At 43.5% G+C, this 22,752-nt stretch overlaps 1 protein-coding gene across 6 annotated transcripts in view; it reads right to left on the bottom strand.

The window, feature by feature from the left end:
• Nucleotides 1-219: 219 nt before the first annotated feature.
• PPP6R2 (protein phosphatase 6 regulatory subunit 2) overlaps nucleotides 220-22,752 on the bottom strand; it is a 148,156-nt gene continuing 125,623 nt past the window's right edge. For 4 of the 6 annotated variants that reach the window (XM_065551556.1, XM_065551568.1, XM_065551564.1 and 1 more), the window contains 3 exons: nucleotides 16,128-16,151; nucleotides 4,612-4,767; nucleotides 220-770 (listed from right to left, as the gene is read on the bottom strand). In XM_065551556.1, the coding sequence (XP_065407628.1) occupies nucleotides 719-770; nucleotides 4,612-4,767; nucleotides 16,128-16,151 (232 nt within the window). In that variant the 3' untranslated portion in view covers nucleotides 220-718. The remainder of the gene's footprint in view (nucleotides 771-4,611; nucleotides 4,768-16,127; nucleotides 16,152-22,752) is intronic. The other 2 variants (XM_065551574.1, XM_065551579.1) reach the window with 1 other exon arrangement.

Genomic DNA, 22,752 nt, shown 5'->3' with positions numbered 1-22,752 from the left:
ACGCCCCAGAAACAGAGCACTGTGCAACTCACTGGAATGCAGAGACAGCCCACTGCTCAAGACAGGTCAGTGTTACACTAACTTTGTTATCTGGCCTCTGGCTTGGGACACAATGTCATTGTCTTCCCTTTCACGCCCTCCCCCCCCCCCCCCAAAATCCCCAGCCCTCCCTGCCTCATCCCATTTAAAGTGTTTGTTTTATCTTTACCTCCTATGAAATGTTTCTGATAAGGCTTTATTGCTATACAAAAGCGGTGCAAATGCTGCCCAAAGACAGCTCCATCAGGAACTTTGGTCACACGACTGCAGGACTTATTGTGCACCGTCCAAGTCCCAGCGTTAGACCTGCTACCTTTCTGAAGAGAAGCTGAATACTGTGTGCAATAACACTAAGAAAATAGGATTGAACCCCAAATAGAAAACAAAAACAAGGGAAGAAGAGGGAGGGGGACAAGGTACTAAAATTAGGCAGAAGGCTTCCTTGGGTAGGGCCGAATCACTCCTGTGATGACTAACTGATCAATGCTACATTTAGACAATACAAGTGTCTTCCGGAACAGATTGTTGGTGTTGAAATCGTGTGTCTGGTCCTGAATGCCAGCTCGCTCATCAATGCAGCATTTATTAAAAAATAAAATTAAAATGAAAAAAACTGACAAATTGCATCACCAGGTAGCAGCCTGGCCTGGATCAGACATGTCCCACTGCATTTGCTTCATCAAGCAGGGCCATTTAATGTGGCTTCAGCACATGGCAAGACCTCCTCTTTCCTACAAGAAAAACAAACAGTATTACAGTAAGCATTACAGAACTAAGACAGCTGTGCCACCCACCCATCTTCTTTCAACCTTACACTGATCCGAGCATTCACCTGGACAAGTCATCTTTTCTGTGACGCTGAAGCCATCCTTCCAGCGTATCGTTTTTTCAATAGCCATGACCACAACATTAATAACTTAGCACTTGTATGGCACTGGACTGCCTCATTTTACATATGGAGAACTTGCAGTAAAGGTGTCCAAGGCCAAATGTCAAAACAAGGATTAGAAGCCATATGCTCCTGGTTCTCAAGTGTGCACTCATATAAAATGCACTGGATATTTTACAATCCGATTGGCTGATGGCTGTGCTAGTGGAGTAGAACTACCTGAACGCTGGGTTTTCTCCTGTAATACATCAAACAGCAGCTGAAGGAGGTGTCTAAAAGCACCCTTAAGCCGTGAACAATATTCATTAATGATGGATGCACTCCTTCAGTCAAAGAGGCTGATATTACCTGTACCCTCTCCTCCGACTGCTTCAGCCAACCCACCCTCACCCTCAGTCTTGTCTGGGCAGAGTCTCGGCCAGCCCCAATCTCAAGTAGACACTGGGTGAGGCACTGAATCAGATGAGACAGACATGTAGCTGGGTGTCATCAGCCCACTGCACCCTGTGCCTCCTCTCTAACACTTCTAAATGCTCCACCCACGTGTTGAACAGGAGGGGTGACAGAATGGCACCCTATGGCACTCCAGACTTGAGAGCTCTTCGGGACAGGGGCAACTGCCCACAACTACCCGTTGAGATCTGAGAGAGAAAAGAATGAAGGCACTGAGTGAAGCCCCATCTGCTCCTGCCAGGGTATCACTTCTTGATTAACTGTATTGAAGGCATAAAATACCACCAGCATGGAGCCTTGGTCTTTATTCATCGCCAGCACATCATCAACCAATGCGACCTAATGAAGTCTTGGTGCTGTAGCCAAATCTATATCCAGATTGATAAGGGTCAAGGAGATCAATGGCATCCAGATACTTGGACAGTTGTCTCATACAAACCTTCTCCACAAGGGAAGATGATATACTGGACAACAAATTGCCAGTGTGAAGTGACGACTTCTTGGGCAAAGGACAGACTATTGCTTTCTTCAAAGCTATCGGCAGCCTGCCGTTTCTAAAAGATGTGTTGACAATCTTCGCAGGTAAGGCGACCCGTTACTTCCCGAGTGGTCTTCACCAGACAGGAAGGACGTGGATCCAAAGCACAGGTTGTGGGACAAAGTTCTCCCAACACCTCCGTTAGTTCAGGGAACATCACTGGGTGAAACACTCTCAGAGAAGATGAGGACCTTGTTCCCTCAAGACCCTGCTCTGCCACCAGAGAGGTAGATAGCCAATTGCTAATCTGATCTACTGTGTCCACAAAAGGGCAAACAACTTCCTCACAGCTGGTGGAACTCCGACCTGCTATACAACTGAGACAGTCCAGGTTGACCAGACTACCTATTGCCCAAAACAAATCTGATGTCTGAGATTTTTCTTTGCCTCCCACAGAACCACAACACAAGAACTTAAAGAAAATCTTTATGCTGCAACTTTCCAGCCTCAGCACAAAACTTCCCTCTCGCCTCATTTGTCAGAGATCATCTGTAACATAGCATGGCCTGTAAGAACAAAGCCAGCAAAGAGGGCACCTAGGGGCCATCTCATCAACGGTGGGAATGGGGCGGGAGGAGAGTATTACAGCGCTCTGCCAACCTGTCGAGGGAATGGTCTGTCAGTGGAACAAGATTCTCCCTCAGAGCTCTCTAGAACATTTCTAGTTCCATGACTCTTCAAGGGCAGACCATCTAAACAGGTCCCTTCCCGACAAGACAGATGAGCCCCAACCTCAAAGCACAGGAGGTAATGGTCAGTCTATGACAGATCTGAAGGTCCAGTTGCCTAGCCTGAAATCCCAGCAATGTGTGAGTTGAGACAGTAGCTACCAGGGATAGGACCAGGGTCATCATGGTGGCCAGGAAATCCTGAGCTGATTCTTCATCTACATGCAGACTGAAGTTGCCCATAGCACGCTCTGCATTTCCAATGCCACTGTAGTTAGGAATTCAGTTAGCTTGTGAAGTGACTTGGCAGCAAAGTCAGGGCAAGTGGTACACTAAAATCAGTCCCATCTTACTCCTATCCTGGGACTTTCATACTAAATGGACACGTCATCAGACGCAGTTTTGGAGAAGACCATCTCCTATGCCTCAGGATGGATGCAGTGAGCATGGCCACACCTACTCCCCACTGACTCCTCCCCCAATCTTGATTCATAATGTATTAAACACCCAGACGGGGAGAATGTAACAAAATTGGCCCAGCAGCATCAATCAACCAGAGACCGTTAATACAGGCAAAGTCAGGGGGTTCGTCTATTATGAAATCACAGATGGTTGATCTATTTCACAAGTGAGCATTAAGCATCATGAACCGAAGGATCCTGAAAAACTCAGCCTCCCAAGGAGGTGAAACCAAAGAAACAGAAATTAAATGTCTTGTTCTTGGCTGACACCATCACCTTGTCTCCCCGCCGCTAACTACCACAGGGACCTAGGACTCCAAGTCCACACAACCCTTTCCTGGGCCCCCATATTCCTGGGAATGGCAGCATCATTCCACGCTCTCAGCAGCTTGACAGTGGCCATCGGAGGGGCTGCAGCTGCATGCCCAAACAGTGACCCCTAGGGCTGGCTGCAGAAAGGCATAATAAAAAATGAAGAAACAAAATGACAACGAACAAACCTACACACACCCTATCTAACCCAACACCCAACTCGCTCTCTTTCATCAAAGGACTTATCTCATATTACAATGCCAACTCTCTATAAAAAACCCTGATCCCTTGACGGGCTAGCTGGGTGAACAATGGCAGAAGGGGCACAGAAGAGTTAGGAAGTTAAAAAGAATGTCCTTATGTTGGGGGTGGAGAGCCAATCTCACTTGTGGTAGACCCTTCTGCCTGGTACTCTCCTCCTCCAGTCCCAGAGCGTCTTTGCCTTCTGCTTACAATTTATTGTTTCTACAAAGCATTTTGTGATCCTGTGCATTAAGGACACCAAACAACAAGATGCATCAAAATTAACACGATTCTGAAAATGCTTCGTCTCTCCACCTAGAAGTGTTCTAACTGCAGCCAAGCACTGCCATGTGGGAATCAGGAGTCTGAGAGCAAGGACCAGGAAGTGCTACAGAGGCTGGGTGCCTGGCCCCGGGGGTGGAGGAAGCGCCTCATTATTGAGGGACAGCTCTCTGGCTGAAACACAGCGCAAAATTCCTCCATGACAGCAGGGCCTTTGAGGATGACATCACTGGAAATCCCCAAGGACCAAGCTACATAAAAACCGTAAAAAGTGACATTCCAACAACTTTATAATAAGCACTTCCCTCTACCTCCCTGACTCCCAGTCTCAGTCACCAAAACTATCCTCCAAATTTCTTCTCCCACATGATTTTCATTTGTTAAAAAAAAAAAAAAAAAAAATCACTAAAGCTTTTAAGGTTCTTTTTAAAAAAAACTAGACCATTTCCTTATGCAGAGTGAATATTAAACATCAAAGCCCTATGATTTACTTTTCATGGCATCAAAGATTTGATAAAATCCGTAAGAAACTGCAGGATGTGTGCATTATATTGTAATAGTCTAACACACTGTGCTTTCAGCCTCATGGGTCACTAGGCACCCAAGACAGACCAGCATGCATTCTACTGTGCGCTAGTGCTAAGCGGAGGGATTCAATGGTTTGGTACAGAATAAATTACCGTTTTTGTCTGACCCACGGTGGTTAGAAAACTTCGACCCGCTCACCTGTCTTTTGTTGTGCTTTCTGTGGCAGCCAAGCTGACAGCTGCAGCGTTGTGGAGCTCCTCAGAATGCGGGGGCATGCTGTTTAGTGGTTTGGACACCTTTGTCGTTCCCATGTCGGTGATGGTCAGCTTGTCAATAACCAGGCAGTCTGCATCACTGTGTGAGGAGAACTCAAGCTCAAGTCAAACTGGCAATTGAGGGGTGTTAAATTCCAATGGAGAAAAATGGATTCTCCTCCTCGCCTAACAGAAATCCACCATTCCCACAAGTGGAGTCATGTAATGAATGAATTCAAATGAACAGTAAAATTGAACTGGAATTAAAAGCATTCTACCTATCCTGGAGACTATGTTCCCTAAAATCAGGACACTAAAAACGCATAAAACCACTGATTTCCACAAAGGACACTTCCAATCAGTGCCACAGAAACAAGCCAACGAGCTTCCGTACATTCTTATTCCCTGGAAGGAAGACGCGTTCGTACTCTCCTAGATGCAAACGCTATTAATAGCATGTTGTCCAGCGATGGAGAATGGAGAACAAATACTGTCAGCCTGCTAAGTCATCAGCAGAAGGGACCCAACAAATGAGGGGCATTCAGATGAGAACCTCACACGTGAGCAGGCCAAGTTCACTGCTGGATGAAAGAAAATGACTCCCCTATAATAGTGGATGGAGATTATCCATCACTATTCTCAGGGCCGTGCTCCTGTACCCAACCAAGGCTGGAAATTCCCAAGCCCAAAGTTCTTAAATGTTAGTTCCAGCAGAGCACTTTTCACATGGTCACCCGGGCACCCCTTCTGCTCCAACCTACAGCTGGCGAGTGAAGTCACGCCCATGTGTGTTTTTTAAAAAGTTTCATTTAAGAAGTACAGAACCTGGAGCTCAATGGGGAGGAAGGTGGACAAGACGGGATATCTTATGATTGGTAATTTTCAGACCACAGTTACAGGTAGGTAATTCTCACCCCTGCAAAGATTCCCAAGAGAACAGATCCCCAACACTTGGAGATTAACAGTTCCAAGGATGTCTCTATAAAACAAAATACAACATAAGAAAATGAAAAAACCTGCAGCAGGAAGTAAAGCTGCAGGCCAGGTAAATCTATCTTGGACGTTAACACTAAAGAACACTTTTCAGAGTGGAGAAATAAGATATTTCTATAAATTTTGGTGTGTTTTGTACTTTAACACAGTGAGATAAAATACCTCTAAAAACAGGCAAGAGGAGTTTAAAATACAGAGAGCCTAAAAATAAAGTCAGTTTGCTCCGAGTTAGGAGAGTTTGTCTGCCCCTAAACTGGAGACAGTGATTCTGTGACACTGACAGACCAGACCTCTACTCCAGCCTAAAGGATGAATCTAAGTTACAGTGCTTGGGGAACATACCATGCTGACATACACTGTATGACTGCACTGCAGATCTCCAATTAACAACATTATTTAATACTTATATTGCAGTGGTTAGCCTGTTGCCGCCAGAGTAAAACTTGCTTCGTACAGAATGAGCTTTGATGCGACAAACCTGTACTGCTGCCAGGTTATTGACATGAGAGAGGCAGCCAGCCACTTACACATGCTTCTTTTGGAAACAGTGAAAACAAAGCAAAACTGAGACATCCTGAGGATTTTAGTCTACTCCAGATAAAAATTTAGGGATCTTCTGACATGCAGCTTCTGGAGAACGGCTTTTCTGCAATGAGCATATAGGCATGGAAGGGAAGCTAGCAGGGTGAGTGACTGGTTAAGTAGAAATCCGGTCACCACCTTATGGAGGAATCTAGGATGTGTCCATATCACCATAGTCTGGTGGTTAAAGCATGGGATAGGCAATCTGATTTGGGTCCTATTCCTACCTCTGTCACTGCCTTCTCTGTGGTCTTGGACAATTCACGGTCTCTCTGCCTTAGACTTCCCCAGTTGTAAAAATAGACTTTTATAAGGTGCTTTAAGATCCTCTGAAAGGAGCTAAATACAGTAAGTGCAAAATGTTATACTATCTTAAAAAGAATTTGCATGAGATGAGATCAGAAACTAACGCCTGTTATTATTTGTTATTTATATTATCAAAGCACCTATTTACGAACCAAGATCCCACTAAGTTAGGTGCTATACAAGCACAAAACAAACAGAAGCTCCCTGGCCCAAAGAACTTACCATCTTAGTATAAGACAAGAGACAATAGATGGACGCAGAGACGGGAGTACCAGGAAACAATGAGAGAATATTGGTCAGCATGATTGGCTGTGGTCTCAGCACACAGCGGCCTTACCATTGTCAAGTTGTAACCTTCTAGTAGCCTCATTCTAAGCAACTAGGAAGGGTAGAGATGCCGCCTCAAACACCAGTCTTCTATTTCTACACTCAGCAGCCACTCTGACAATGCAAGCGATCACTAATTGGTCTGGTTCAGCATCATCAGATAGGGTCAGACACCCACAATGACAACACTGACCACCCTAATCCTGGACAGGTTTAAGAATATCATCTCATGAGCCTGGTTAGGACAGAGGTTGCCGAAGAGATGTGTCTGAGCAGTAGACTGAGATGGCATCACTTAACAATGCAGTCTGTTCCCAGTATAGTCTCCTCTTAGCTTGATGTTCAAAGTGCCTGTGAACAAACCTCTGATATTTCCTATTCATGAAAGATCTAATCACCTGCCTCCTGATCTGAGGCCACTCACGTGAGTCTTCTATCAACAGACTCAACCAATCTGTGATTGTGTCTTCCTTCCCAATGGATAAGTGGCCAGTTAAGCATGTCTTGTGGGACAATCCGTTTCCACACTTGCAAGGCTTTCTAACACAAGGAAGCATATCCTCCTCTTCTTGTTGATGTAAAACATTATGGCCTAATTGTTCATATGTATTAGGACCAACTTTTGGTATACTAGTCTCTAAAGGTTCTTGGCAATCAAGACTGCGCTCTCCAACAGTTACGATGGTCCTGAAGATACTGTACACAGAATCTGTCTGCACAAATGCCTCATCCCTGCCAGAGCTCATCCGTGGTTACTACCGTTTGGATCACCAGAATTTGAAAGCCCCCTTCCAACTGACATCAAGTCACAGTGCATTGGAGGTCACTCGCCACCTGGATGTTATGTGGACCTCTCTGGGTATGTCTACATTGCAGCTGGGCGGTGTGATTCCCAGCATGGGCAGCCAGACTTGCCTGTGCTCTGCGTGAAATAGCAGTGTGGCGGCTGCAACACAGGCAGTGGGTTGGGTTAGCCACCGAAGTTTGGACCGGGGAGGTCAGACAGACTTGGATTTGGGTGGATAGCCTGCAATGTCCACCAGCACTGGGAACTGCATCTCCCAGCTGCAGTGCAGACACACCCTGTAGAGCTTAGCAACTCCAAGACTCCAGGGTTGATTGAGTTTGCCTCATCTGTTGGCATGTGATAGCGGATATCTTTTGGCCCTGGCAAATCCTCTCTGCTGGATCCACAATGTCCTGATGCAGGAATGTCTTGAGTTAAGCCTTCTACCACAGGATTCTTTTGTACTGTCTGTCTCTACCGAACAAACTGAGACTTTCGGCAGATAATCTTGAACCCCAGAGATACAAACAAGTTGATACCAGCAATGGACTGATGCTTGGATCTCCTCCAAAGTGATGGTCTTGATCAGCCAATTATCCAGATAGGGGAACAACTGAACTCCATTTTTTAGGTAGGTAGCTACCTATGACTATATCTTGCTGGACCAAGACAAATGTGCCTTAAACACAATCTCAATGCCTAGTTGAGACACTCAACTCAGTACTCAAAGACTGTGCTACTATGGCCTAGAGAGCCAATATTTCATCTGACTTATGAGATGCATCAGAGGAAGCCAAGAGAGTTTTGAGGCTCTCCATGCAGGACTTGACCGCTCACCGTGATAGCCGTGAACAGATCTCACAGTGGAGCCAGTCCTGCTCCATTCCAAAGTACAGGGCACAGTAGATATATATGCCTGTTTAGGAAGGACTTGGTTTGACCACACTCTTAACACATTTTGAAGCCTAGAATGCTACCTTCTCTCCATACCTCTATATAATAAAAGGAATTGGGGGAAGAAGGGGGGGAGGAACAAAGTCAAAATGTTCACCTGTACAAATGCTGAAAACAAGGAAAAACCAATCCCCTCGAACAGAGCTGTAGCCCAAGAGGTCAGAGTTTCAATGTGCTAAGTGACACATGCATCACTGTCTGCTGATCAAGCTGCAATGCTTTGAAGAAGTGGGCGGTTATGAGGGTTGGAGTTCCAAGTCGTCTAACAAATCGTTTTTGGGATGGTGGAATAATGCAATGATTGAAGTGCCGGAGTCTGGAAAAAGTGTACTCTGTGATATCGTTAGTGCTGATGAGGTGTCCACGTGAGCTGGTAGCCATGAAGCCTGAAGTAGCTACGTACAACAAATAAAGGGAAGCTCCGACACTGTCTAAAACAATACGACAGTGATACATATGGCTTAAAATGGAACAATTCAAGGCTATTTGATCTAGACTTTGCTGACGACATCGTTCTTATCTACGAAGATGCCAATGGACTACAAAAATGCACAAACCAAATAAAAAGTAATGGAGAAGATAGGTTTGAGATACAATGCAAAGAAACGTAAAGTCATGTTAATGGGGTTTATAGGGACAGAAATCAAAATTGAAGAAGAGAAACTGGAGAAGGTGGACAATTTTATGTATCTTGAAAGTACCATCAGCCAAGATGGTACTAGTTCCGAGGAAATAAGTAGTATCAGGAAGGCAAACGCTGCATTTGGAAGACTCAAACATCTGGCAATTCAAAAACACCTCCCTCAAGACAAAACTGAACATGTAAAAAGCAATTATTATCGCCATCACAACATATAGTAGTGAGACATGGCAACTTACCAAGAAAGAGACGCAAAAGCTGGATGCATTTCATCACAAATGTCTGAGAAGAATATTGGGAATAACATATAGAGATAGGAAGTCAAAAGAAGTCAGAAAAATCACTGAACAAGGCACCCTCTCACAAATAATCTACAAAAGAAGACATCACTAGTTGGGACATGTGCTGAGAATGGAAAAGGAATACATACCAAATACTGCCCTTGAATGGAAGCCAGAAAACGGAAGAAGAAAGAGAGGAAGACCGCTAGTAACATGGAAACGAACAGTTCTGAATGACATCAAGCACCTTAACAAGAAATGGGAAGATTTGGAGAGAAGGGCAGTTGACAGGCAAGGATGGCAAATGTGGGTAGCCCAATATGCAGCAAAGCACGGGATGGACTAAGGCCTACGCTGACTCCTCTCAGACAGGAGCTGGTGGTTGGAGCCTCTGGGGTGCTGGCAGGAGATGCCTCCTGCCAGAACCAACTTTAAAACTTTGAGTCTGGGGAGTTTTCTGCCTCAGTTACTTGTAGGAGCATGTACTCAAGAGTGGAGATCTGCCACGAAGCTTGTCAGTGTTAATTTGTCACCCAGTGAAATGCCCCTCCCCGCTTTTTAAAAAATCTGTTATACCACTGTGGTCTGCTTTTCTTGTTCAACTAATGTTTTTTCTAACTTACATGTTGTCATTGTCTTTTTAGACTATAAGTTCCTCAGGGCAGGCACAATACAATAATTATTAAAATAACAATGGTCTCTTCAGAGAAAGAGGAATTACTTGCAACAGAACTTCTTCCAAAAGATGTCATCGTTTGTTAGGTATCTCTTGTATGTTAGAGTTAGGCAGCTTCCAAAATGCCACTGGTTGAAGTTTCAAAGAGACAGATCAGATAGACTGACGGATGCACCGCACCTCACAGCTTGTAAAAAACACTTTTTTAGGTTTACCATTTCCAGCAAAGATCAGAATTCAGATCTAAGAGAAGTGGATTGATATATGTGAAAAATAAATAATTGGCACTTATTTAGCACATTTCATCTAGGAATCTTAAGGCATTCTGAAAACAATAAATTAAGCCCCCATCCCTTTTTTTACAGATGGGAAAACAGCAGAAATTAAGCCTAATATTTCATAATCAGGGTGCCTCATGTTAGGCTCCTAAGTTCCCTGTTTAGCTACCTAAAAAACTGAAGTCATGGGATTTAAAAAAAGAAAAGATAAACCCTGTCTACACTTGGAATTAGCCCCAATTGCAAGCCATCAGTGCAAACCCCTAGAATAGACAAGGAAAATCATGTTTTTGAGCTTACCCTGGTTTCAAGCAGGTTTTAAATAACTTTTCAAGACGTGCATTGATTACATGCACATGTTATGTGAGGGGTTTGAGACAAGGTACACTGGCTCCTAGCCGCCTTTGGAGAATTTGTTAGGAAGCTCCCAAACTGGAAATGTGTCTTCGTCACCTTGTTCTCAGAGCAATTCCTCTCAGAGATTTGCCTTTCGAGAAGCTGTATGAGACACTGCCTCTACTGATAATCCCGTTCTCTCTCTCTCTCTCTGGTGAACAATTTCAAACAGATTCATAGAGTCCCAGGCTAGAAGGTACCATTGTGATCACCTAGTCCAACCTTCTATACAACACAGGCCAAAGAACTTCCTCAAACTTGTTTCTCAGGGGAAGATCTAGTGCACACCTTCTATTGAGTTCTCATCTTTTACTGTACGTACCTATATAGGGAATAATATACATCATATAAAATTATTTTCAGTGAGGTGTCTTTGACACTGATTGGAGCCAGAAGTTTAGCTTTCTTTTCTCTAGTCATAGAATCATAGCATATCAGGGTTGGAAGGGACCTCAGGAGTCATCTAGTCCAACCCCCTGCTCAAAGCAGGACCAACACCAACTAAATCATCCCAGCCAGGGCTTTGTCAAGCCTGACCTTAAAAACCTCCCTAGGTAACCCATTCCAGTGTTTCACCACCCTCCTAGTGAAAAAGTTTTTCCTAATATCCAACCTAAACCTCCTCCACTGCAACATGAGACCATTACTCCTTGTTCTGTCATCTGCTACCACTGAGAACAGTCTAGATCCATCCTCTTTGGAACCCCCTTTCAGGTAGCTGAAAACAGCTATCAAATCCCCCCTCACTCTTCTCTTCTGCAGACTAAACAATCCCAGTTCCCTCAGCCTCTACTCATAAGTCATGTGCTCCAGCCCCCTAATCATTTTTGTTGCCTTCCACTGGACTCTTTCCAATTTTTCCACATCCTTCTTGTAGTGTGGGGCCCAAAACTGGACACAGTACTCCAGATGAAGCCTCACCAATGTCGAATAGAGGGGAATGATCACGTCCCTCTATCTGCTGGAAATGCCCCTACTTATACAGCCCAAAATGCCGTTAGCCTTCTTGGCAACAAGGGCACACTGTTGACTCATATCCAGCTTCTCGTCTGCTGTAACGCAGCATTCCTGCAGCATGTGGCTTCCTCAACCTGATAATACAACTGTGTGTTCTGAAAGCGTTATTTCTTCCTCAGCAGTGAACAAGAATAAAAGATTAGTTCTCATTTTGCAGTTACTGTAAGTCTCATAAAAGCATCCTGTAATGAAAATGATATATTGTTAAAATGCAGCAGTAGGCTATCCAGCTAATAAAGAAAGCAAGCTCTGTTTGGCAGCTTTACTGCGATACTTCTGTGCATAGGAAATATTTATCTTTTTATTTCCAAAATGTCTTTCCCACAGATTACTGTAAAATATTTTATTGCTGCTATACCTTGTTTCTATTCCTCCCTGCCAACCAGTTCGACTATGTAAACTCAACAAGTAAATCTAACCTGCATGAAGATCACTCCAATCAAACAGCCTTGCCCATCTCATCCTTCCACTGACCTACTTATTGAGAAGCACCAAGTCTAGCAAAACAACATTAATTCCCATGGTTTCACTGGGAATTCAGACATGCCAGATGGACTCTCATTCATACTACCAGGCAGAGAATCCACAAACTACAGCACCTAACGTAGCTTCTGATGATGATGATGATGAGCCCGTTGATAAAATGTATCTCGTTGTCAAAGACCTGTAAAGAAGTCAGTCTGAAATGGTCAATGATCCAAGGGCTTAAAGTATTTCAGGAAAATATGGATTTGATACTAAATAAAGCAACCTTAGAATCCAATTCTACCCACCTCTGAGGCTTACTATTGTGGCTCCGGGGATACACTCTAGTTATCCTCTAGTCTCTCTTTGGTAAACAATTAATAAGTATCATAGACATCAAAACATTGTAAGGACAGACTAGGAAGGATGGTGACACTACAAATGGATACACAAAACTAGTATAAACGGCATACCTAAACAACACAAGCCCCATGCTGAGCCCATAAAGAAGCCATTTAAAGCCAAATTCTGCAACAGTCAACCAAGGATCAAACCAAAAGGGGATGCGATGGCAATCATGCTAAATTACATACTTCTCAACAGGCTGTTGAAACGATCTGCTGGCTAGTAATTAAACAAGGTCACAGAAAATAGGAGGGCTCAATGAATAGTTCCCAAATTACATAATGCCATTTTATGTTGTAAAAGCCAGCACAGAAGATCCAGTCTATGATAATTAATTGCACTAAACTTCCATCTTTGATTACAAATCATCATTTTTTACAGTGAAATGTGAGACTGCAGTTTGGTCACCATGCCTTTGGTTTTTTTGCTTTTTAAATACCTGTAAATTGATATTTAACCAATTTCTATAGAAAAGATGGAGATATGTTACATGCCTAATTTTCCACAGCATGCTTAGCTTCTGAATAATCCATTTAATGCATTCCAGCAAACGTGCCATGCTAAGGGCATAACTAAATGCTAACAAGACAACTGACTCTTCTGCTTATTTTTTTCATGCTTTCTCGGAAAAAATGAGAAGTCCACAGGTCATGCAGGATGAAGAATCAGCAGGCACAGAAGAGAAAAATGTATCCCAAAATGGGAGAGCTCAAAACATCCACTGTGACAATATAACTCCATTCAGTCTGGGAAACTGGAGGGTTATTTTCTCTGCTGCATGTAAGTGGATGCTACACCAAATTCCTTGGTCAACAACAGCAAAAAGAAAATTGTGAGATAGCCTGGTGCCAACTGTTTGGTTATACTGTACAAGTGCCATCAAAGACACATTCCTTTCTGGATCCTTCATGCAATGGAGAGAATGCCAGCTCCATGTCGGAGTTCATGCCCAAAGCAATGGGAACAACCATTTCCAGCTGTTATTTCAGAGCTATTTCAGAAGCAGGAATTTAAGGTTTTCACTGCTGCTAATAAGTATGTAAGCTAAACAGTTTCACCCTAGAACTAAGCTATCATTGAACACAAAAGAAGAGACTTCCTGTTCTACAGGAGCTCCTTAATGTATCCAAAATTTGGAATTTGTTGGCATCAGCTCCTTTTTACTTCAGACTTAAAAAAACTAGTGCAGTGCTTACTTATGATACATAGCCACTGTACCCCAGGCATTTACTAACTAAGAATGAGTATTATATAGAGATCAGAAAAAATAGTTTTCATAGCTAGCAAACAGCATAGTTTAGACTAAATTCCAGCCTCCGTTCTAAACCCACTTTTTCTGTTGCTCATTAAAACAAACCCTTTGGGGATGAAATTTTCATGCTTAGCCTCAGCGCAGCGTTGAATTTTTTCTGGATGGGGGAGACGCTAAATCTAAACTGATCTGACACTTTTCAGAACAGCGAGTGTAAAGAAAACAACATTAGTCCCTAACTTGAAAACATCTAATGCTATAGACTGCAAACTCGGCAACATTTTAGTTGTCACCAAGGAAAGGTAAAAAAAACAAACCAACCAACCAGCCAAGTGTGGAGAAAAATTATGTAAAAGTTATGAATTTTTAAAAATGCTAGTCCAAGCATACACAACAAATTATCGGCCACTTTTTAGTGTGTCTCAGCTTTAAAAGGAGCCATCATTTAAGGGCAACTCAGCAGTGAAACACCTTCTACACCCTTTAAATAACAGAGAAATACAATCCAAAAGCTTATGTCGATAATGGTGAAGTTGAAAAATTAATCACATAGAATGTGGAAATTCAAAAGTCATTTCCCACAAAAAATAGGTACCACATTGCACATACGTAAAATTCACTATTGCTGCTTTCCTTGTTCAATGTCAATCTTACTACTGTTTATGCTGTTAATCATATGCCATAAATATACAAAATGTGAAACACGGCTGAGTTACCACCACTGAGGGAACCCTTAACCTTCTGTTTTCCTGGCTCATATGCTTAATTCTACACCCATAGCAATGCATTAACATTCGTTTTTCAGATCGCATGTTCACTTTTAATATAATTTAGAGAAATTCTTTACCTGGCACTATTTCAAATATCTTAATTCTGAGTAGTGTTGGTGTCTCTCTCAACAAGGACTTCAATTTCACTGACACTTCCTGCCAGGAAGTCTAGCCTGACAGCACAAGTTTGAGACAAAGGAAATGCAGCTCAACCTTTGAATGCTTGAGAAAGACAGAAAACTGTCAAAGATGTGTAAAGTGGTAATATTTATTAGAAAATGGTTAAAATAAGCTCAAGTGGTCCAAAAATATTTTTAAATACCATTCATCCACAACTTTTAAAACTGCCTGAATCTCAGGTACATTTAATACTGGACTGCATTTTCTATGTCTAGTACTACAGTATGTCAGAATGATGGCTCCCTATGTGACTGATAACTAGGTTTCATTATGTTATGTCAGTTTAAATGATTTTCTAAAGTGATTTAACTCTTCTTTCAAATTAGACATAATTATTAGGATATCACTTATTTTATATTGGAGCTTTCTTTTTACACCTGATCTAATAAGGAAATAATTACAGCAGAGCCTTGCTAATTTGCACTAAATGACTGGGACATCCAGTGTGAATTGATGAATTATTGAAAATGAGTAAAAACGCAATTTAAAAAAATGAAAGATAATATAGCTCAAAATGTCTTGTGATTTGACAAATGTAATTTAGGGTTTTTTACTGATAATACTTCGTAACATCCTAGTAAGTGTTTTGCTAAGTTAATTCATTGAAGTCTCAAGTATGGAGACGTCACTACAGCACTGTCCCCCTACACTGATAGCAGAAATAACTGATTTCATTCGAATTGTGTACAGTAACAAAGGGCAGTTAACAAGGCTTCACTGTTAAGTCTACTTGAACGTAAACCGACCCTTCCCTTATAAAATTATTAAAACCTATTCCTATTTGCAGAAAGAGCTCGTGAACAGGTGGAATGGCAGAAGCTCAAGGACACAATGAGATACATGAAACTATCCAAATACTGTCATTATTTTTAAAGGGTTCTTTAACAGGTGTGCTGCCTCTGCATGTATTTTTCACACAGGACTCCACACAATTTCTAGTTAGGCATTTCAAAGTACAGCTTCTAGGCACACGTTTAACCGAGAGTAGAAGAGTGAGTTTTCTAGTGTCATTTGCCAGTTCAGTAATACAGCAGCTCTGTTCCCAATCCAGCATCAAGGACTTGGAAATCAGAAGGAAGTAGTTTAATAAAAGGAGAGACGACTTGTCAGGTGGATGTTTGGAACCCTGAAAATGTCACCATTATACATACCCTCTGACTGAAGGTCTAAATATTCTGAGCAATACCCACAGCAAGATAGAAAGGCAGCAAGAGAGACAGAGATAGGCAGAAAGCAGAAAGGAGAGAAAGAAAAAGAAAACAGTAAAGATTAGTGCAAAAACAGACAAAAGAATTAACTTTGCATTGCTATCCTCGGATGGTTTCCTTCCCTGTAAAAATGACAAGGCAAGGGATGTTTAAAAGCTTTTCTAATCATATGCAGTAGCTGAATACTGTGCACTGGAACCTCCATGTAAAACTGTACCCAATACACACCAAAGTAGATGAATCAATACACCATAAACAACAGCCTGCTCAAAGTTGACACTTAAAATACAAACTTTAGATTATCAAATAGCAAAGTATGCCAGAAACAGGAAACTTTCTAGTCATCACCAGAGAACTCTACAATGTCTTTTTTTTTTTCCAATTAATCTAAGATGTCAAATTTACTATGGATCTTCCAGGGGGGAAAATATATCTGCTGACGATGGCTGAAACAGCCTAGCACTTGGGTACGACCTTTTAAAACTGCTACTAAGAATATGGCACACCTGAACCAAAACTGCCATGGGTAATGTTTTGTTGTGCAATGCAAGGAGATGATTAACTCAGGTGTGTTTCAACCATACCATCATGTAAAAAGCTTAAATGTAGATGCCAGATCCATCAGTGACATCTCCAACCGGTGGATTCACAAGAGAATAAGTACCACCAGTCATGACTGCTACCTGTTTTTATTTATTTGGGGTGGAGGGAAGGTCAACAGGAAGCAGAGTCCTGGAGGTGGTTTAAAGAGGTTCCCAGAATTTGGAAAAGGTATAGTAGTGGCAGCAGACTGGAGTAGACATAGAGGGCCATGTGTACTGCCCTTAACAGCAGGGGCTTTTAGGATACTAATAAGTTTAGTGATTATACACTCACCAGAACTATTTATTAAACATAGGTTATGTTATAGTACCCATCACTGTAATACTGAAGTCTACTGTAGCTCTTTAACACTTCTCAATCTAGGAGAAGATTTTGCTCCTCCTTGGTAGCTGTCATACTACAATGTTGCCCTGTTGTGTGTCATAATTCTCCTGGAGTGACCCTTAATCTTGGGTAGGACATGATGGCACGCATTGTAGACTACCCGTAGCTTGAGGACGTTAATGTGAAGCAACAATTCTTGATGGTCCACTTGCCCTGTGCTATAAACTTCTGCAGGTGTTCCCAACACATACCCTGGGGGGGTCCTTCAACCGATCAAGTGTGTCAAGGACCCCGTGGGGAATGAATGCTCATTTGGACAAGCTATGTCTATTTGGTGTGTCAAAGGTGCTGCGACAGGTTTGAATGCATCTGGAGTGGAGCCTTGCTGGGGCATCATAAATGTGCAGGCCACAGTATGGCCTAAGAGTTGTAGGCAAGACCTCTCGGTGGTCTGAGGGCTCTATTGTATCACGAATATGAGGCTGGACCTGGTGTCGCACCTGTCTGTGGTTAGGTATTCCCTATTGGTTACTGAGTCCAGCATGGCCCTGATTAAAAATACATGGAGATATCCTATCTCATAGAACTGGAAGGGACCTTGAAAGGACATCAAGTCCAGCCCCCTGCCTTCACTAGCAGGATCAATTTTTTTGCCCCAGATCCCTAAATGGCCTCCTCAAGGATTGAGCTCACAACCCTGGGTTTAGCAGGCCAATGCTCAAACCACTGAGCTATCCCTTCCCCCTTAAGTCTATATGCTGAGCGGGTATTAGGTTGGACCTCTCTGCACTGAGGTGAAGGCCCAGGGAAAGAAACAGAGTTAGAGACTTGTTGGTGTGTGACCTGACTTCAGAGAAGAAGCTGCCCTTGAGAAGCCAGCTGTCCAAGTAGGGGAAGACGACTATTCCCATCTGACAGAGGTGAGCAGCAGCTACTGAGAGCCATTTGTAAAGGCATCAAATTGGTCCCTTTGATCCTGTGGCAGATGGTCAATAAGTTGAAAGAACTTAGAGTAGATGCTGTCATCATATTTTGCCAGCAGGGCATGATAATTTTGCTACCCTAAATTGTAATGCTGCTGAGAAGTAGCTCTCTGCAGGTGCTGCCTGTTCTTCTCGTTGACCACACTGACCACCAAGGAGTTGGGGGTGGGAAGAGAACAAAAGATATTCAGAGCCCTTGGCTGGATGACGGTATTTTTTGCCAGCCGTCTTGCACGTCGGCAGAATGGTGGCAGGTGCCTGCCAGATGTTATGGGTTGGTGACAACAGTGCATCGTCAATAGGTAGGGCTACAAGTATGTCATGGAGGTCACGGATTCCCTGACTTTCCACAATCTCTGTGGCATTGGGTGCCCTGCAGCAGTCCAGCCACCACCGGCAGCAGGGGAACCCCCCAGCTCCCAGTCGCTGCAGGCAGCGGGCGGGGAGATTGGGGGGGGGGGGGGGGCGCAGGAAGGGTGCTGGACCTTCCTCCCTCCCCATTTTGTAAGGGATGTTTTTACTAAAAGTCAGGGACAGGTCACGGCTTCTGTGAATCTTTGTTCATTGCCCGTGACCTGTCCATGACTTTTACTAAAAATATCCAGGGCAAAAATCATAGCCTTATCAATAGGCAGTGCTATCTTGTCTTGTGATGTAGCATGGAGGATATCCATCAGGGAATGTCAGGATTCCTGCACCTGCTCCAGCGGGAGCTGTAAAGTCTTGACTGCCCTCTTCATCAAGTCCTGAAAAACTTTACAGTCAGCTGCATAGGATGGCGGAAGGGGCATGACTGCTTCGTCAGAAGACGACGAGAATTTGTCGGAAGAGGGAGTTTCCTCCTTGACTCTTCACTCTTGGTGTTCCACAAAGCCTTCCGCGGAGGTGGTGCTCCCAGAGTCCAAAGGGCTGCTCCTTTTGGCATGCCTTTCTATGGGAAGGCACCCTGCAAAACTGGTTGCTGTAGGAAGCCTAAGGCTTCCAAGAATGCCAAGTGTGGCAGGGCATGTGGAAAGTGAGTAGGACCTCAGGGGTGGGGAAATTTTAGGCTTGAAATTAGACGAAGGTTTCTGACCGTCAGAGGGGTGAAATATTGGAACAGCCTTCCGAGGGAAACGGTGGGGGCGAAGGACCTGTCTGGTTTTAAGATTAAGCTAGATAAGTTTATGGAGGGAATGGTTTAATGGAAAAACATGATTTTAGTCAAAGGAATACCGTGCCATGGCAGGTAAATAGTATAATGGCTAACGAGGGTCAGGCTGGAGACTTTTGCCTACATGCTCGGGGTTTTACTGATCGCCATATTTGGGGTCGGGAAGGAATTTTCCTCCAGGGTAGATTGGCAGAGGCCCTGGAGGTTTTTCGCCTTCCTCCGCAGCATGGGGCAGGGATCGCTAGCTAGAGGATTCTCTACCAATTGAAGTCTCTAAGCCACAGGATTTGGGGACTTCAAGAGCAGAGTCAAGGGAAAGGGTTGGGACGGCTTTGTGGCCTGCATCATGCAGGGGGTCAGACCAGATGATCATAATGGTCCCTTCTGACCTTAAAGTCTATGAGTCTATGAGTCTATGGGTGCTCCTGCCAAGATTGGCGGGGAGCGTGATGGCCAGATCCCAGAGTATCCTCCTCAGGGTACACTCAGGGGATGGAGGAGGGGAGAGAAGGAAAAGGTGGCTGAATCCTGGCCAGAGATGTTCAGTTCAGAAGATGTGTAATCCCTTGTGTCCAATGGGGAAGCTAAGGGTGTCATGCAGAGGTCCCTGTGGGAAAGAAGGTGATCTGGGGCAGTACTCCTTCAGCTGACGAGGGTCAAGCGGTACTTGCATCAGTGTGGATGACCGGGCGTGCACACTCCCATGGCCCTCAGAGGGTGCTGAAGTCGGGTCGGTAGTTTCTTTGAGTCCCTGCATCGGGAGGGCTCCGAAGGTACAGAGAATGGGGTTGAGTGGGTCTGTTTGCTGAGAGACTTAGATCTCTTCGGCAGTACTGAGCCTTCAGTGCCAAACAAAGCAGGAGCCTCAGCGGCACCTGGAGCGGGATGCAAAGTCTCTTAGACCATGATCTTTGGGGAGACCTCTCACAGTGCTTCAAGCCCCAATCAAGGGACTGGGATCACTGCTTCTTGGAGTGTTTGGAGGCCTTTGAAGATGTCTCCTGCTCTTTGCTCCCTGGAGCAGCAGCACAAGTCAAAGAGGCGGCGGCAGACGTAGAGGGGAGAATCTACCTTGCAGGCCTCAGAGATCACCCACCAAAATGGAGCTTTAGTCTGCCTTATCTCCACTTGCAAGATCTGCCTTTAAACCTGATGCAGACCTTGCACTTAGACAGGACGTGGGACTCTCCAAGGCAGCTGGAACGCCTGTTGCTGAGGGGAAATAGCTGTGGCAGGTCTGGCAGGGTTTGAAGCCTGGGGTTTGGAGCATAGTCAGACAAGGAATAAACCGCAACTGAAGAAAGGCCCAGGCTGGGAGCCCTAGCCATGGCCAACCAAGGGGACAGGTGAGAGCACAAAGAAAATTGAAAACTTGTGCTAAGGGAGAGAACTAAAATAAAAATCAAGGTTAAAAAAAAGTAAAATAAGGGGATAAAAAACAAAAAAGGTACAAATTATGCAGGTAAGTAGCGGACACCACAATATTCTGTCTCCAACCTCAGGCAGCTGAAAAGGAACTGGAGCAGTGGTGGATCTGGCCCTCCCTATATACCCGCCGTCCGGAGCACGAGGATGTGCAGGGCACAGGCGCAGACCCACAGACACTGCTCAGAGAAAAAAATCTTTGAGAGAAGGCATATGAGCACGCACATACAGAATGTGGAGCACCCATAGGGGTATATACTTGAAGAACAAATGTTATGTATTATTATGCATGTAAGAGTAAAGATAGAGAAAAACTAATCAACATCAAATGTATTAGAGTCCTCTCTTGATGCTAAAAAGTGCACTGCAAAGCTTTCCCTAGATATATCCTTTTCTGAATCTGTTGCACAAGCCAAAGAGGGTTAAAATTCACATGGCTGGTGCTCTAGTGAGCCACTCATACCAACCGTTGAACAGATCACAGCTGTTATTCCATGACAGATTCCTACAAGAAACACAACAACATACAATGCAGGAGGGAAACATTCTCAGAGATTATCCAAGTTCACTAATGCAAAATACTTCCAGGTCTGTTTCCTCTACTAGTATTTAAAAGCTTTTTTAATCATCATCCTAGTGATGATGTCAGAATCATAGAAATGTAGGACTGGAAGGGACTTCAAGAGGTCATCAAGTCAACCTAGACCATCCCTGACTAGTGTTTGGTCCAACCTGATTTCAAAAACCTCCAGTGATGGGGATTCCACCACCTTTCTTTGAAGCCTATTTCAGAAGTTAACTACCCTCACAGTTAGAAAGACTTCCCTAATATCTAACCTAAGTCTCCCTTGCTGCAGTTTAAGGCTATTACTTCTTGTCCTACCTTCAGCGGACATGAAGAACAAGTGATCAACATTCTCTTTGTAACAGGCATTAAACACGTGTGAAGACTTATCAGGTTCCCCCTCAGTCTTATTTTCTCAAGACTAAACATGCCAAGTTTTTTTTAACCTTTCCTTGTAGGTCAGATTTTCTAAACCTTTGATCATTTTTGTGGCTCTCCTCTGGAATCTCTCCAACTTGTCCACATCCTTCCTGAAATGTGGTGCTCAGAATTGGACACAGTACTCCAGCTGAGGCCTCATCAGTGCCGAAACACAGTGGGACAATTACCTCCTGTCTCTTACGTATGACACTCTTGTTAATACATCCCAGAATGATACTAATCTTTTTCACAACTGCACCCCATTGTTGACTCATATTCAAATTGTGATCCACTAACTCCCAGATCCTTTTCAGCAGTACTACCACCCAGCCAGTTATTTGCCATTGTTAAATGATGCATTTGATTTTTCCTTCCCAAGTGTAGTACTTTGCACTTGTTTTTACTGAATTTCATCTTGTTGTATAGTAAGATGAAATTCAGTTAATCTTCTATATGAGCTCCATCTCAGGCCAATTTTCCCTCTCTTAATTACGGAGAACCATTTCTCCATGTTTTGCAACTCCTTTGGAGGAGATTAGGACAACATTTATTGGGTGCATGTGGGAAAAAACTTCAGTTTGTCTCACGGTAATCCCTTTGGTGATTGCTGACAATCATTCATGTCTTCAAAATCTCTGGCATAGCACAGTACTGATTTACTAAATGTTAACATACACTGTGAAATTATCTGTTATGTAGCACCATGATGACAAATGAGTTTTAAACCCTAATAATAAGCATTTCTTTAGCACTTGACATCCTCTTAGGACTTTACTACACACATTAATTCATTAATCATCTGCATCCCGGTGGAATAAATATTAGCTACATTTTATGGATGGGCAAACTAAAGCACAGACCCTCACACCAACATCTTCACAACTGAGCATCTAAAGTTATAGACAATGTTATTACAGTTCCAGGATATTAGAGAGACAAGGTGGGCGACCAACTTCTCTTGGTGAGAAAGACAAGCGTATGAGCTTAAACAGAGCTCTTCTGCAGGTCTGGGAAATGTACTCAGAGTGTCACAGCAAAATACAAGGTGGGTCAGATTGTTTAGCATAAGTTGTTCACACATATTTCAAGGGACCA

Source organism: Chrysemys picta, chromosome 1 (assembly GCF_011386835.1).
Source record: "Chrysemys picta bellii isolate R12L10 chromosome 1, ASM1138683v2, whole genome shotgun sequence".
Taxonomy (NCBI): Eukaryota; Metazoa; Chordata; order Testudines; family Emydidae; genus Chrysemys; species Chrysemys picta.
This window is presented reverse-complemented; position numbering and strand designations above follow the sequence as displayed.